Source organism: Eublepharis macularius, chromosome 5, assembly GCF_028583425.1.
Source record: "Eublepharis macularius isolate TG4126 chromosome 5, MPM_Emac_v1.0, whole genome shotgun sequence".
Classification (NCBI taxonomy): domain Eukaryota; kingdom Metazoa; phylum Chordata; class Lepidosauria; order Squamata; family Eublepharidae; genus Eublepharis; species Eublepharis macularius.
This window is the reverse complement of record NC_072794.1, coordinates 41,443,757-41,458,778: the sequence shown is the minus strand read 5'-3', so window position 1 is coordinate 41,458,778 and position 15,022 is coordinate 41,443,757. Positions and strand designations below refer to the sequence as shown.

Genomic DNA, 15,022 nt, shown 5'->3' with positions numbered 1-15,022 from the left:
TATAACCAGTAAGAAGACTGTATCACATTTCTACTGTTAAACTGTTAAGCAGTTGCATGGTTATCTTCATAGTTCTATTTAATATGGTAACGTCTCATTTACTATGAATGGCTTTTCATTTTAAAGGAAAGTTATCAGATGAAATCTGAAAAACATTACTGTTTGGCATTGTGTCTAATCAACTATTTAATAAATTACCTGAGACTTAACAGTCCTTTTTAAATCATCCACCAAAGCGATTAAATTATACTTACAGGCTAGATGACTTTCTATGCATGTGAACTCGATTAGTTTGTCAGATTGACCAGTGGTCTTGACTGTTCAAAGGTCAGCGGTCACAGTTGTCCTGCATTACCCGTCCTTTTTTCATGTGGACCCTCTGCTGCGTTGTGTGCTGTAATCTTCTTAATGGCTTCATTCCAATATTCACACATAATATTTTAGATTTATTGACTGTTAGTAATACTACCATGCCAGTAGCAGTTCCGCTGCTCCTAAGGTATTCAAAATTGGAAAAATAAATCAATGCATGACTTTTCAGGAATCCTTTGTTTCTCTTTAGGGAGGAAAAAGCCCTATTCCTGTCTTCTGCCAAGAATACTTGGGTTTTGCAATTCATCATTTCACTATGGATTTGTCTCACACTTTAGAGATATAAATCCCTAAATAAGTAGCAGATTCATTAGAAACAGCATTTTTGTTTGTTTTTTGACTGGGGGAGGGAGAGATATAATAATTCGGGGGTTTTATACATTAATTACAGTGCAATCCTATATAGGTAGTCTAGTGTAACTTCAGAGATACTAGTTTTAGGCTGGAGTTAACTCTGTATAGGATTGCACTGTTGTCTAAAATCTGAAACTAGGGTGGAAATGGATATGATATGAAGGTTCCCATTGAGATCAGAGGGATGAGAATTGCAGTCTTATGCCTCATCCTAATCTGCATATTTGCCTATAATTAATTTATCTTCTGGTCATCTGTGAATTCTTAAATCTGTGGATAGGGGCCACATTAAGAGAAGGGAGATTTTTCTTCAAACTTGGGAACCCCCTAGGTTTACAGAAAAATGCCAAACCTTTGTGGGGGGCGGGTTATAAAAAGAAAAACCCAAGAGCAGTTGTGTGTGCTTATATGGTCTCTTTACCACTGCTGTGGGCTGGTAAGAGGAGAAGGATTTGGAACCTCCTCCCCCCATGCCATTGCTGAGGCCATAGTGCTGGAGGCAGATGGAATGCGAGCTGCTGCTGTCTCCTTTCTCCGCTGCTGAGGTGACAGGGCTGGAGCCTCCCGCATTGACCTATCAGATCTGCTACCACAGAGATGGTTCAATTAGGGTTTACAATATGTCTGCCATCTACACTAACCCAGGCCCATGCATGCACAGCTTCACAGGGATACTGTGTGACTTCTAAGTTCTAACCATGCCTGTGGATTCATTTACTGCATTTCTGATACAGTCTAGACTAGAAGTCCCCAAGGTTATTGAACCTGTGGGCATTTAAATTTTGAGCACAGGTAGTGGGTGCCACAAAAAAATGGCTGCCATGGGGACTGGGTCCAATTTCAGTGTGTTGCAAGGTTCCAATCCAAGCATCCTCCTGTGATGGAAGCTGACTGCAGGCACAAAGGTAATGCCTCCTGGAGTCTTCTGTCCCACCTCTTACTCCAGTAATGAGGAGGAAAGCCAGGGGCTGTTTGCTTTGGGGATGCAATACATTATGGAAGAAACGAGCAGGTGGCAAGAAACACATCAGCGGGGTGCCCTGATGCCCATGGGCATCACCTTGGGGATCACTAGTCTAGAGGGTATGATGTGTGGGTGACTGTGGTTAGATCTCACAGCAAGTTTAATGGACAAAGTCGTTAAAAGCCACTGCTGATAATCATAGTCTCTTGGGGCAGCAGCCCTGCTCCATACTGCACAACTATCCCTTCAGGTAGTCTCAATTCTCTTTCCAGGCTACAATGTTCATATTGTTTTCAGTGAAATGCTTTTGGGGATTTTAATCATTTCTGTTTGTGCAGAATTCATAAAATTTGCTCAGTTAAGGTATACTTTTGTTTAACGTGGGCTGTGATGTGCAGAAATACTTGCTCCTTAATAAACAAGGAACTGGTGGTACAATTACCAATGGAAACATGTCCCAGAGCCAACAGCTTTAGATTTTCTTGTGTGTTTAGGAACAAATGCCATCAACTGTAGAATGTGCAAATTGATTTAAATTCATCATATTTAAATCATTTGGGGACTTATTTATTTATTTTATTTTATTTATTGTCTGCTGTTCTCACTGAGATCCAAGGCAGATTACACTAATTTACATAGCATGTTAAGCAATGTGGAAACTCCCTAGTGGCACATATCTGCACCAGCATACAGTATCCAGTAGTATAGTATATAGTCCCTGTCCCTACCAAAGCATTCCTCTTAGCTATTTCTTATGACACAGCCTTATAATCTGGGTAGAAAACTCTCTTGAATAATTCAGTTTTGTATAGTTTACATAAAGCCAGGAGACTGAGAGCTTTCAGGCAGGCCATTCTATAAGGTGGGGCTCACAGAGAAAAAATGAGCAGCTGTTGATTTTGCCCAGCTGCAGGGAGTTATCTACAGAAGGCCCTGTTCAGATGAGCAAAGCTGCCATGGTAAAGATAGTCATCACTAATGTTACTGTGCAATCTAGCAAAGAGAATGTAGAAGCAGTTGTCACTGTCTCATTATACTTAGGTTAGATAGAAAAGAGTCCAGTAGCACCTTTAAGACTACTGGACTCTTTTCTATTTTGCTACTACAGACTAACGCGGCTAACTCCTGTGGATCTATGACTTAGGTTAGATACACCCATCGCTGGTACCTCCTACTTTCTGCCTCACCAAAACATTTCTCATCTGAAGTTACAGTTTCTCTCGAAATGTTTGTACACACTGACTATGTGTTGTTATTTTGAGGATAAATTATTGGCCTAGTTAAATGTATGGTTACAATAAAGAAAAGTGCATTGAACTAAAAATAGACATTTTTAACAGGCTGAAATTTAACCCTCTGCAATGTCTTATTTAACTTACCTGATATGATTTGGTTACTTGAGAGCAAGTTAGACTGTAGTGCTCATGTTGGCCCTTAGTGAACATATTGATGAACTCTTAACTCTGTGGTAACTACTTCTACTCCCCCCACACCTCAGTTCTCTCTCTTTTTTTCCCCTTTTCATTTCCCGTGCCTGCTAATTTATTAGTCTCTCCTTTCATGTGAAAATGCTGCATCTTATGTTTAATGTTATGCAAATGTATTTTTTCCAGTCTTCTGTGCCTAGCCCATCATTTTGCCTCCCAGGATAGGAATGGTACAATTAGAACCTTTCTATTAAAAAATAAAAAGAGGAGAAATTCAGTGTAGGACCATGAAAGATTCGTGCCAGATAAGTCAGCGACTCCAATATCTATCTACTCTCTTAGCTCATAAAACTGTAGGATGCAAGTGATCAAATACAACCCAGTGTTTTGCAGCAGTGTTTTGCAGCAGGTTATCCTGTAAACAAACAAACAAAACAAAACTTGAACCTATCCTGATGATACTTTTTTGGCAGCAGTAAATGCAAAAACCAAATTTGGGGGTCTTAAAATTATTGATGAAGCTAGATAAAGGACACTTCTATGACCTGAATCTTCAGCAAATGTCACTTATTTATTCAAAAATTCAGGCTCCTTTTTTCAGATTCCTGAAAGAACTAGAAGTATATTCTCATTGAATGTTATAAACCACTTTACGTGTTATATTTTCACTTTCTTCTTCAGGCCATGTTTGATCCCAAAGAGTCTTACAATTGAAAATTCATTATAAAATAGCAGTTAAAACACAATAAAAGAACATATCAAATTAATGGTAGTGGAGAGTGCCCTCAAGTCAGAGTTGACATGGTGACCCCGGTGGGGTTTTCATGGCAAGAGACTAACCGAGGTGGTTTGCCGTGGCCTGTCTCTGCAACCCTGGTCTTCCTCAGAGGTCTCCCATCCAATTTCTGACAAAAGGCCGACCCTGCTTAGCTTCTGAGATCTGGCTCACCTGGACTACCCAGGTCAGGGCATCAAATTAATAAAAGAACAAATAATGTAAAATCTAAAACTAGAGAACAGTCCACTGTAGAAACCAAAGGAGTGGCAGTGTTTTGTCAAATGCATCTTCAGCAGTGTCAATCTTGACCATAAAGGAGAAGAGAAGGATATTAGCTATTTTAGTTTCTGATTGGGAAGAAAGGCTGGGTATAAATAAATAAAGGAAGGAAGGGTGGAGTAAGTATACATGGGAAGAGGCATTTCAAGTATTATTCAGGTATGTAAGGGTTTTTGAATTAAGCCTAGAAAGTTAGGTATTCCTGAAATGCATTTGTTCAGAATATGGTGTCTTGTGAACTAAATTATATACCAGGATCCATGTAACTGATCACGTAATGAGATTACTTAAGGGCATACACTGGTTGCCAATTGCAGTCCCAATGGAATGCAAAGTGCTGGTTTTAATAAAATCTTAGACAGTTTGGAACCAAGGAATGCCTACCTCTCATGAAGTTTCCCTTTTATGAAAATCTTCAACAAAAGCCTGACGACTTAGGTGAGGTGGATGACAACCAATGTCTAGAGTACTCATTTGTAGAATATTTTCCCCATTGAACATTCATCAGACCACCTTGTGATTGTTTTTTGGTTGTCGGTTGAAGACGTTCTGTTTATTGAGGCTTTTAAACGGCTTTTTAATTTGATGACTTTCTGCTGTAATTCAGGCATCTGTTTTATTATGTTGGTTATGTTTGAATGGTTTTATGAAAATATTGTTTCAAACAGCTTTGGAAACCAGTTTTGATAGGATATAAATCTTGCATAGAAGAAAAGAAATAAACCAGTGCAGCCGCATAACGACTGATTTTATTTGGTCGCTCAGCTTCTTCCCTCTCTTTCTGTCTGTCTCTTCCTCTAAAGGGCTCAGGCTTTTCCTTCCTCTTTCCATTCTGGATGACTGGAAGTCTTGAGCCATTCTACATAGTTCAGTGCAGTGAATCTAATGATCAGGCCCTTGAAAGACTGTTGTGTTATATTGTATGAAATGTGTAATTTATTTAAAGCAATGCTGTACAAATTTGTCCTTCCATTGAATGCAACATATGCCAGTCATTGACCAGAAGCAAGGGATAAGTGTGGTCAGCCAAAAGACTAAGTGTTGTATCCCTTAATTCAGCTGTCCCCCTCTTCATTCCATTTAAACTCCAAATTAGAACAGGGGGTAATGTTTTTAGAATTCCCTTATTGCAGTGCTTAAACTGCTGTTAACAAATTGAAAAACCTATGTACGTACGTTCAGATACATTTTACATTTTAAAGAGAATAGGGATTTTACAGTCTGTTTCACCTATGAAGCCTCATTAATTTTTAACCAGAAAAGTATCTCTGGGTTTTAATTTTCAGCAAATGAGAATCTTTTCTGATTCTTCTTTTTAAAAAATTCTGACCTTACTTCCAGACCCAGAATTAACATTAAACAAATAGGATCTTGTTATGGTAGCGATTCAGCCACCACACAGTATGTATTGTTAAAAACTCAAAAGGGAATAGAGAACATATCCCACCCATAATTTAGAGTGGAGGATTAATTTCACTTGCTCCAAAAATAACCTCTCCTCCTTCTGTTCTCATATTCTAAATCTCCAACTTCTCTGCAACTACTTCATATTTGGCAAACTCTTTTCTATATTTTTCCCTCTTGTGGTCCATTTCACTGTCACTTATATGAGCCAAACAAAGTGTTTGCATTGGCCAAGTCACCTTTTGGTTTTGGAATCAGTTTAGAGCAGAGGAGTCACTATCCAATCAGCTTCTTCCCCCTTGGTGTGGGATGACAGGAGTTAGTATGTTACATATGCAATTCTTTCAGGTCAATAGCTACTAACAATGTAACCAAAGTTAAACTAGTCCTAATGGGCTTGGCATAGCCCATAAACCCTTAGATACAAAATCAGTAAGAACAGAAGTTGAAAAACATATTTTTGAAGAAAAGCTGATGCTAGAATGCAGCTGAAGTGCAAAGTGACTTTGTGATCCGACAGGTGGCTGGCTTCCAAGCCTGTTTTGCTCCTTTATCAAGGTATTTCAGTCCATCCTTTTTGAAGAACTTTGACAAGCCATAAATAGTTCATGCCATGATATGGGAAACTGGCCACCTGTTAGACCACAACATCTTTTCTTCAAGAGCCTGATATATTTTTCAACTTTCTCACTGATTTTGTATCTAAGTGTTTCTAGGCTACTCCAAGCCCATTAGGACTGGTTTAACTTTGGTTACATTGTTAGTAGCTGTTGACCTGAAAAAATTGCATATATTAAAACTTTGATAAGACTGGGAGTTGCTGTTGTTGTATCAGTTGGATATGTCACTTTGCACTTTTTGATACTCTTGCACTTTATCCATTTTGCAATTTTGCACTATGAACATAAAAGTTTATTTTGATTTAAAAGTTTACTATTATTTATTGCATAGTATAGGTTTACACGTGTTAGTTAGCCATTCACGGCGAATGCTTTTGGCTTAGTACTCCCCGTGAATTTCTCTTTGTTTACATACAGGAGTTAGTATGTGACACACACATATCAGATCTTTTTAATTGTGATAAAGGCATGCATATCTGAGATCACAAAGATGGCTGTGTGGGGGAGAAAAGGAGATAAAATAATGCAGTTATTGCTTTGCAGCCCAATCCCATTCACATTTACTTAGTTCTGTTGAGTTCAGTAAGGTTTGTAATTAAGTACACAAGGGACAGTTGCCAAATTCTTTTGTTTTGTGTTATAATTGCCCTGATAGTCAGAGATGTACAGTTAATGTCCACCCACCTCACAAAACATCTTGTTTCCAGTTTAGATAGTGCTGTACTTCTTCTTAGCTTTTTGAAAGAATATATATGGTGCTGCATACCTCATGTGTGTATAGAATAACTAGAATTTATTTTGCAACCTTGAGCTTTTTTACTTTTAAAAACTGATTTTCTTTTCATTTTGTGATTTAAAAAAATTAAGTGAACGTTGGTGCAGGCTCTCCATGAATTAAATGAATTAGACTCTAAACTTTTATCAGGATCTATGCAGACTGGATATAAATTGAAAAGATCACAGCTATAGGGAAAAGACCTATACTGTAAAGGCCTTTCTGCATAGATTATGAACATCATAACTCAATCATTTTTCCCCAAAACTATAGTTATAATTGGACCCAATGGGGGTCTCTCTCTTTGATCAGATCACAGTAACTGTGACTTTACACTGGAAAATGTCACTACTGTGAAGGTTTATCACCTGTAGAGCTGGTCTTTTCTCCAATGCCGTGTTCGGCTCTCATTAGCATTATACAGAGTTTAGTTGTTAATTAGATTGACACTTCAATTACAGTAATTGTAGACAAGAATAGCCATGGCTATGTGCATGAAGAAACAAAAGGATATTAATTCTTGCATAGTTTTTAAAAAGATTGTCATCTTTAGTGATGTGGTGCCACGTTCATAGGTGGATAAATACTATCATCAGACTGTGTGTGTATATGTGTGTGTTAGTTATGCACAAAGAAGAATATGAACTATTAATTCAGTTTTAATGTAAATGCAGTTATTCTGAGAAAGAATGCATTATAGATTGTCTGAATTATGTCCATGTTAAAAGACTAGAGGGTTTTTTCTGTTCTTGAATTGCTGTTCCACAGTTTCCTTGGTTTTCAGCTGTCCTCCTGTATCCATGCTCATATGGGCTGTGCTCAGGTTTGTACAGAGAGCTCATATGCATGTGCAGGCCAGCCTTTCATGTTCAAGTTTCTTAGAAAGTCTGTCCACAAAGGGTTTTTGCATTTCCACTGTACCTGTTAATCCCGTCTCTGACATGTGAGTAATGCTACTACATGATACATGTGTATCCTACAACAGTGTGCTGAATGATAAGGATGGGAAGTAGAGTCTTAATAAGAAGCAAATACAAATCACCATCTATATGATATAATATATTCTTTTAAAGATGATGTTTTCCATGTTTCTGGTTTACTACTAAAAAGTGAAGCGAGCATGGGGCACTGGTAATTTCTTCTATATAGAATATTATGGGTAACTCAAATGTAGGCATGAACTTTTGAACAAAAGTTTTCAATAGGAACGGGCAACACTGGATTACTTGTTGATAAAATTTTTGCATGAACTCACTGGAGTCCCTAAATGTGTAGCTGGGGTTGCCATGAAATTAGAACTGGGTGTTCATTCCCTTGAAGCCCAAGCTTGGGCGGCTGCCCCTTAGGATGTGGCTGAAGGTTGTGTTTACTTCCAAAAATAATGGTTGCCTTTTATTATTAAGAAACAACTCTTATTTAAGTTCTTGGAAGCAACTGATAGAAACTAGGCTATCTAGGTTGGGGATTTAAACTTTGTATTTGGAATCAGTATGGGTAGAGAAAGCTAGAGTGGTCATTTTGTAATGTTTTTATGGAATGGAGTTTTTAAGCTCTCATTCTAGAGCATGTAGAGTTTGCTCTCCTGTTTATTTGGGACTGTCTTACCCTAGACATAGGAATGAGCATTCAGAATGTCACTAATTAATATACATTCTGAACCTGTTGTGTTGGAAGGATAATTAATTTAAATGCCATTTCTTCCGACTTTGGATCTAAGCTGACTAGGCAAGATCTGGCCATGTTTCTGATGGCATTATTGTATCTGCAGCTGCACCCACTTTTCTTTTTCTGTGGCATCTCTGAACTTCAATTTGCCAGGGAAGAAAGGTGAAAAAGTGTCTCAGAAGATATATTTTTGACAGGCATGCCATCAGCCCATGTTTACATCACACACTGTTGGCTCTGATTAATGCTTCTGTGCACAACATTTTCCCCATTCACATTGTTGGCTGCAGTTTTGGGAAGGGCAGTCATTCCTTATAAGCAGTGATGCTCTTTGCCAGAACTATTCAAATTATCAGATATTAGTTGGGGGGGCCTGAAGTTCTCCCAGAAGCTCATCTCCAGACTACAGAGATCAATTTCCCAGGAGGAAACAGCAATTTTGGAGGGCAGACTGTGTGGTATATCCACACTGAGCTTCTTCCCCTCCTCAGCACCACTCTCAAATCTCCAGGAATTTCCCAATCCAGAGTTGGCAACCCTAGATATTAGTGTAATTTCAGAAGCAGGAAAATGCTTTACTTGTATCCACTGGGAAAGGCCAGGGCAGAGAATGAAAGAGGCAGAAGTTGTCCAGTTCCACCCCCTCCCATTGGTCACCTGGTATCTTTGGGGGGGGGGACAGTGACTGCTGACATACTATATATTATAGGGGAGGGCCGCCACACAGTAAGGGTCAAGTCAGAGACCTTGCTTGATGGGTTCTGTTCTTCCCCATCTTGTAATAGGCTGCCTACCTGATTGGCTGAGGCTTCTACCCTGCCAACCGCTTGAAAAAGAAGCAGCCCATGGAGGGCCAGATGAGATATGAACAATTTGTGACCATGTCAGAGCTATATGAGAGTGTTCCCTGATTCAAGGTCTGAGGGAATCTTCTCTGCATTTAAAAGTAGCCCTGGAAGAGCTCAATCATATATAAATCTTCGCATTCATGTGTAAAGCTGTGTGTAGTATTTGACAAAGGGAGCTTTGACTGTTGAAAGCTTATACCCTGAAAATCTTGTTGGTCTTTAAGGTGCCATGGACTCTGTGCATTTATAAAAAGCATTTAGGCAAAGGGAGACAAACCCTGCTTTTCTCTTCCTCCAGTCTTTCTTTGCTATACTGAAAGCCTGGCTGTCACACGTGTTTCCTCCCTTCCCATTCAAGTGAGAATTTTAATTTTTTCCGGAATAGCAAAGCTTTTCCTACGAGCATGGTATTTGGGAAGGGGAATAACTTAAGTAACATATACAAACAAAAGTTATAGGTGGGAATTTGTTTCCATTTGAAACAAATGCCAGTGCCACCCAAGTACAATGAGACTGAACAGGTAACTATTAAAGAATCCAAACACAAGTTGTAATGAACTAAAATGTCTGGGCACATCCTTCGTTTTTCCAGTGCAGTTCAGGAACAAAGACAACTTCTGTCTGGAACACAAATGTACTTATGTGAGTTTGGCATTCAATATTTTTTTTCAGTCAAACTGGTTTCCAAATTGTTGGGTTTTTCTAGGTTCTGAAATTCGAGAATTGGTTTTGAAGGTCTTCTAAAATAATAAAAGCCTTGAAATATAATCTTGTTTTCAGCATATTTGTATAATGTAAGTGGGTTCTATTTTGTGTTACTGCTTACCACGTGAATCAAATTAGCACTGGTCCAAAAAATGAAGTACAGCTAGGGAAATGGATTATTTCATCCAGGCAATGCTCTGTTCCTTATGAACAGGTATAAATGAAATGTCTTTAGTATAAGAACCCCAAATAGGTGCTGCCATTTCTCTAGATATGTGCTGCAGACAAATGCTAGCACAAAACAAACAAAAACATTGCAAGTGGTCTTAAAGGGCTCGACAAATTAAGAATTGTCCTTGCTAAGAAAGACCAAAGGTCCATTTTGTACAGCATTGTGTTTGGACTAGTAGCCAACAGTATTCCCTTGTTTAACCTTAGTAATTGGTATTCAGATGTATTGCCTCTGGATTTGGAGTTTTCCTTATCCATCATGACTAGCCATTGATAGAGAAATTCACAGAGGATAGATCTAACACTTTAAAAAATCTAAGCCAGTCACTGTCTCTTCTGTCCATATATTTTATAAATTAATTACAGGTTCTTTGAATACTTTCTTTTGCTTCCTGAACCTATTGACCATCAATTTCCTTGGCTTGGGTGACTCCAGGTTTTAAAAGTACAAGAAAATATCTGCATTCACAGCATTCATAATAAAATAATATTTATAAATCCTTCTGGTATGTCCCTTTCGAAATGTGGGGGGTTTTTTATTAGAAAAACTCAAATGTTTGCCCTTTTCTTGATAGGAAAAGTATGCTAATCCTGAATCATTTTCGTTGTCTTTTTTTGGCTTTTACCAACTCTATGGTTTTTCTTTTGCGTATGCTAATGGCTCAACATAAAAAATACATAAGGGCTTGAATGCACAATATATTTTTGCAACATGGGCATTGGGGCAAATTAGTTTAATCCAGGGCACTTGCCATCTGTTCCCACATTATAATAAAAATAAATGGCAGTTCAATAAAGACAGACACAGCAGTTATCTCTTCATACAGCAGTCGGCAGATAAAACTGGATGATCACCGTCTAGCAAAGCCAGTCCAGGTTCACAGCTGGGCTTTCATGTAGCCCGTCATGGAAAAGAAAAGCTCCCCCCCCTCTCCTGTCCCTTGCAGTCTAAGTCTTGTGAATATATGGGACTACCCTAAGCTGAGCTTGAAGTGTGATTTCACTATGAACTTCTGAAGCCGAAATGGATGATATCTGCTTGACTTCCTTGTAGACAAGTAGGCACATGTTATGATTGCAGGAAACCGGCAGGGAAAGTGGCTCACAAGCAGTTTACTGTAAAATAATTAAAGCTTATTTATGTCAAGAGGCCTTGGAAAAAAGAGAGCATAAACCAATTTGCATTAGCACTTTACTATCATCCCCTGCTTTCATTTCAATTAACAGACCAGCAGGTGTTCTATGCAGTTAAAAAGATAAGCTATCAAGGAAGAGGATGAAGTTTTGGCTGACCTACAGACACCATGGTTTGCCTGCTGATTGAGTTCATACCTCCCTGTTCCAATTTCTGAGGTGTTAATTTAACTGTTCCTCTCTGTCACGCAGGTCTCGGCCTTGAAAAATAAACTGAAGAAGCAATCCACAGCTACGGGTGACGGAGTGGCCAGGGCCTTCCTTAGGGCGCAGGCAGCATTGTTTGGATCCTACCGCGATGCACTAAGATACAAGCCTGTAAGCTTCCCCATTTATTGCAATTTAAACATTCATTGTCTGTGCTGATTTTTTTTGTTGGCTAAAATGTTTTCAATGTCTGTAGGAGAAGCACAATGTTGCTACAGTTATGAAACTCCCTTTCTGTGTTCTGAAGAAATGTGTATGCAGCCAGATCTACTTGTTATATATAAAATGCAGAGTACATAGCCCAGGTGAGCCTGATCTCATCAGATCTCACAAGCTAAGTGGGGTCAGCCTTGGTTAGTGATTGGAAGGGAGATCTCCAATGAAGACCAAGGTTGCAGAGGCAGGCGATGGCAAACCACCGCTGATAGTCTCCAGGAGTTGCCATACATCAGCTATGACTTGAGGGCACTCTCCTCCTCCTCCACCACCACCACCACACTGAGCAGTACCCATTGGCAGCAACTAAAAACACTTTTGGGGAGTTTATGAACTGGCCTGTCAAGGAAGGACTTCCATATTGTGAGGCAACCCCAACAGATTAAACACCACAGAGCTGTCATGTTATCTAGAGGCCCAGTGCAGGTGTAATGCTAGCAGATGTAACACTAAACCATGGTTAAGAGAAAGGGCGGGGGGAGTTACTCTAAGAGAGAGAGGGAAGGAAGGAAGAATTTGGCATGTTTTCCAGAGGCTGGCTTCCAACTTGTAAACTATGGTTTTTCAGGCAGCCAGCATTATATCTGCACTGTACTGAACTCAGTGTATTCCACTAGGGTTAATACACGCATTTAGCTGCCTGTCATTAATTCCTATTTTATTAAGTGAAATACATAATGTATGTGAATCAGCCTTTATACCTCCTAGATGTTATGATGACCACACTGGAAATCTGGTCAATTTTTACCTGTTCTTCTAAAGTTTGCATCTTCTCCGAAGCCTTAAGGATCTTTTAAGTTTTTATTTTACGCAAGTTACTTATCCACATTGTTTTGTCTGATTGTCTTAATGAACTGTGGCTATTTCACCATTTTTAATTTTCTTTCTTGCACCACATCACTGGGGAAAGAAGCAAGTGGTGCTATTCCTGTTTTTACCTTATAAATAACCAGCGAGCAAAGTAAATAACTCCCTAGCTGTTTGCAACCAAAGAAACAGTTGTTCAGTTCAATACAATGGGCAAAACCTTCCTTTAGACTGCTGCTTCTCTGCTCATTGCCCACTCCCTCCCCTTAAGTGCCCCTGCCTTTCAGCTTCCCTTATGTGCAAAGTTTTCACCTCAGCCAAATTTACTTCTTCTTGCTTCACCAAAGCTGAACTGTATATATTCTTATTGCTGAAAACTTTGTTTCCTCAGCTGCCAGAGTGTTAATTATATCACATGAGCACAGCACACTGACAAACCTAGTCCCATGACTCACTGCCTCAACACGTCTGTGCTTTGAATAATTCGGCAGCATAGCCTGAGGCCTTCACCCTGTACATTTCCACTTGTCTCTCACCACTTGCTCTCCTCCCCCACCCCCGTCATGTCTATATAGTAGCCATGTGCTATGAAAGTTTGAGATGCCTTGGAATGCATGACTTGCTACAATGTCTTTAAAGATGCCTAGACCACAAGGAGAAAAGGAAGGTTAGCTACTTTGGCTCCTGAGCAGTGATGGGCAATAGCAGAGTAAGCCGAAGTGACAGTGAGAGCTGTGCCCCCCTCTCAACTTCCTGAAGTAGGGTTGCCAACCCACAGGTGGGGCCTGGAAGTGCCCTCAGAAGTGCAAACATCTCCAGAGATCAGATACCCTGGAGAATATGGCAGCTTTGGAGGGCACTCTGTATGGCATCACATACCTGCTTAACTCCCTCCCATCCCCAAGCTGCGCACCCAAGTCTCCAGGAATTTCCCAATTCTACCACCAACTCTCCTCATCTCATTGGAGAGCGAGCCCCAAGAGTGGCTGCCATGGCAATTGCCAAGGAAAGTCTTTTAATACTTTTAATCCCAAACAACTCAATATTTGAATAACCTATTGTTATTTATAGCTGATTATTGATTTTATTTGCTCCGGCATCTTGTTAACAGTTTAATTTTCTTTTTAGTTTTTTTATGGTTTTATGCTCTAGATAACTACATCTGGTCAGAATTGATACATATGAGTTTCTGGATGTGTGGGTTTGTTTTTTTGTAAAAGTGTGTATTATTGACCACTGAGGAAGGCCTCTGAGGCCAAAACGCATATGGTCTTGTGTTGGTCATTTGACAGGTTCAGCAACTGTGTTTGTAAAATATTACAGGTTATATAAAACTTGCTTTGACTTAGAATATAGCCTGACATTAGGTCTATGATTTTATTTTTTCTATTGTGTACACCATATAATAAATATTTGTTTTGATTATATTTTATCTGCTGTAGCTTGACCCTTGCAGCATCTTCTTTAAGCTTTCCTAACAAGATTGAAGGCTTTTTAGAAGAAAGGCGAGAGAATTTTTTTTTAATGTGAAGCTGCTGTTGCTGGGAATGTTATGATGCTACTGCAGGCAGGCATAGTAATATCTTTCTTTGCTTTTCAGTCCTTTTCTGAGTGAGTGAGTTTGTTTGTGTTTTAATTGCTGCTGTTCTGCCCTAATTATGCTGCTGTTTCAAAATGTCTTGTATATTAATAGTCAACATGCTATATAATTTTGTTAGATTGTTACTTGCCACCTTCTGTTAGGGGAAGGATAAAAATATAATTATGATTTTATACTTTATTCACTTTATTTAGACATTTAAAACCCACTTTCACATCTAATATAGGCTTGCAAGTAGAATTTGAAAGCAACCTATAATGTACAATTACAATAAAAGAATTTAAAAGGACCTTGCAATCAGTAGAGAAACAGTTCTAATATCACTCTCATGCCACCAAAGACATAATAAACACATTTTAACTGGAATATAAAGGAAAACAAAATAGATGCCTGATAAATACGTCTGGGAAAGGTATTCCAAAGTCTGAATGCACCATGGGGTATCACCTCTTTCTAATAGGTATCCTTCAGTTCTGAAGATAGGAACACCTAAGTAGGGCCTCAGCAGAAGGCCATAAGTTATGGTGATTATCCAATCCAAGATCATTTAAGGATTTAAAATTAAGAATATGCTCT

The 15,022-nt window shown here is 39.0% G+C and overlaps 1 protein-coding gene across 2 annotated transcripts in view; it reads left to right on the top strand.

The window, feature by feature from the left end:
* The window catches only part of DENND1B (DENN domain containing 1B), a 250,847-nt gene that overhangs the window by 180,608 nt on the left and 55,217 nt on the right, over nucleotides 1-15,022 (top strand). For both annotated transcript variants that reach the window (XM_054980351.1, XM_054980350.1), the window contains one exon: nucleotides 11,809-11,934. In XM_054980351.1, coding sequence (XP_054836326.1) covers nucleotides 11,809-11,934 — 126 coding nt within the window. The remainder of the gene's footprint in view (nucleotides 1-11,808; nucleotides 11,935-15,022) is intronic.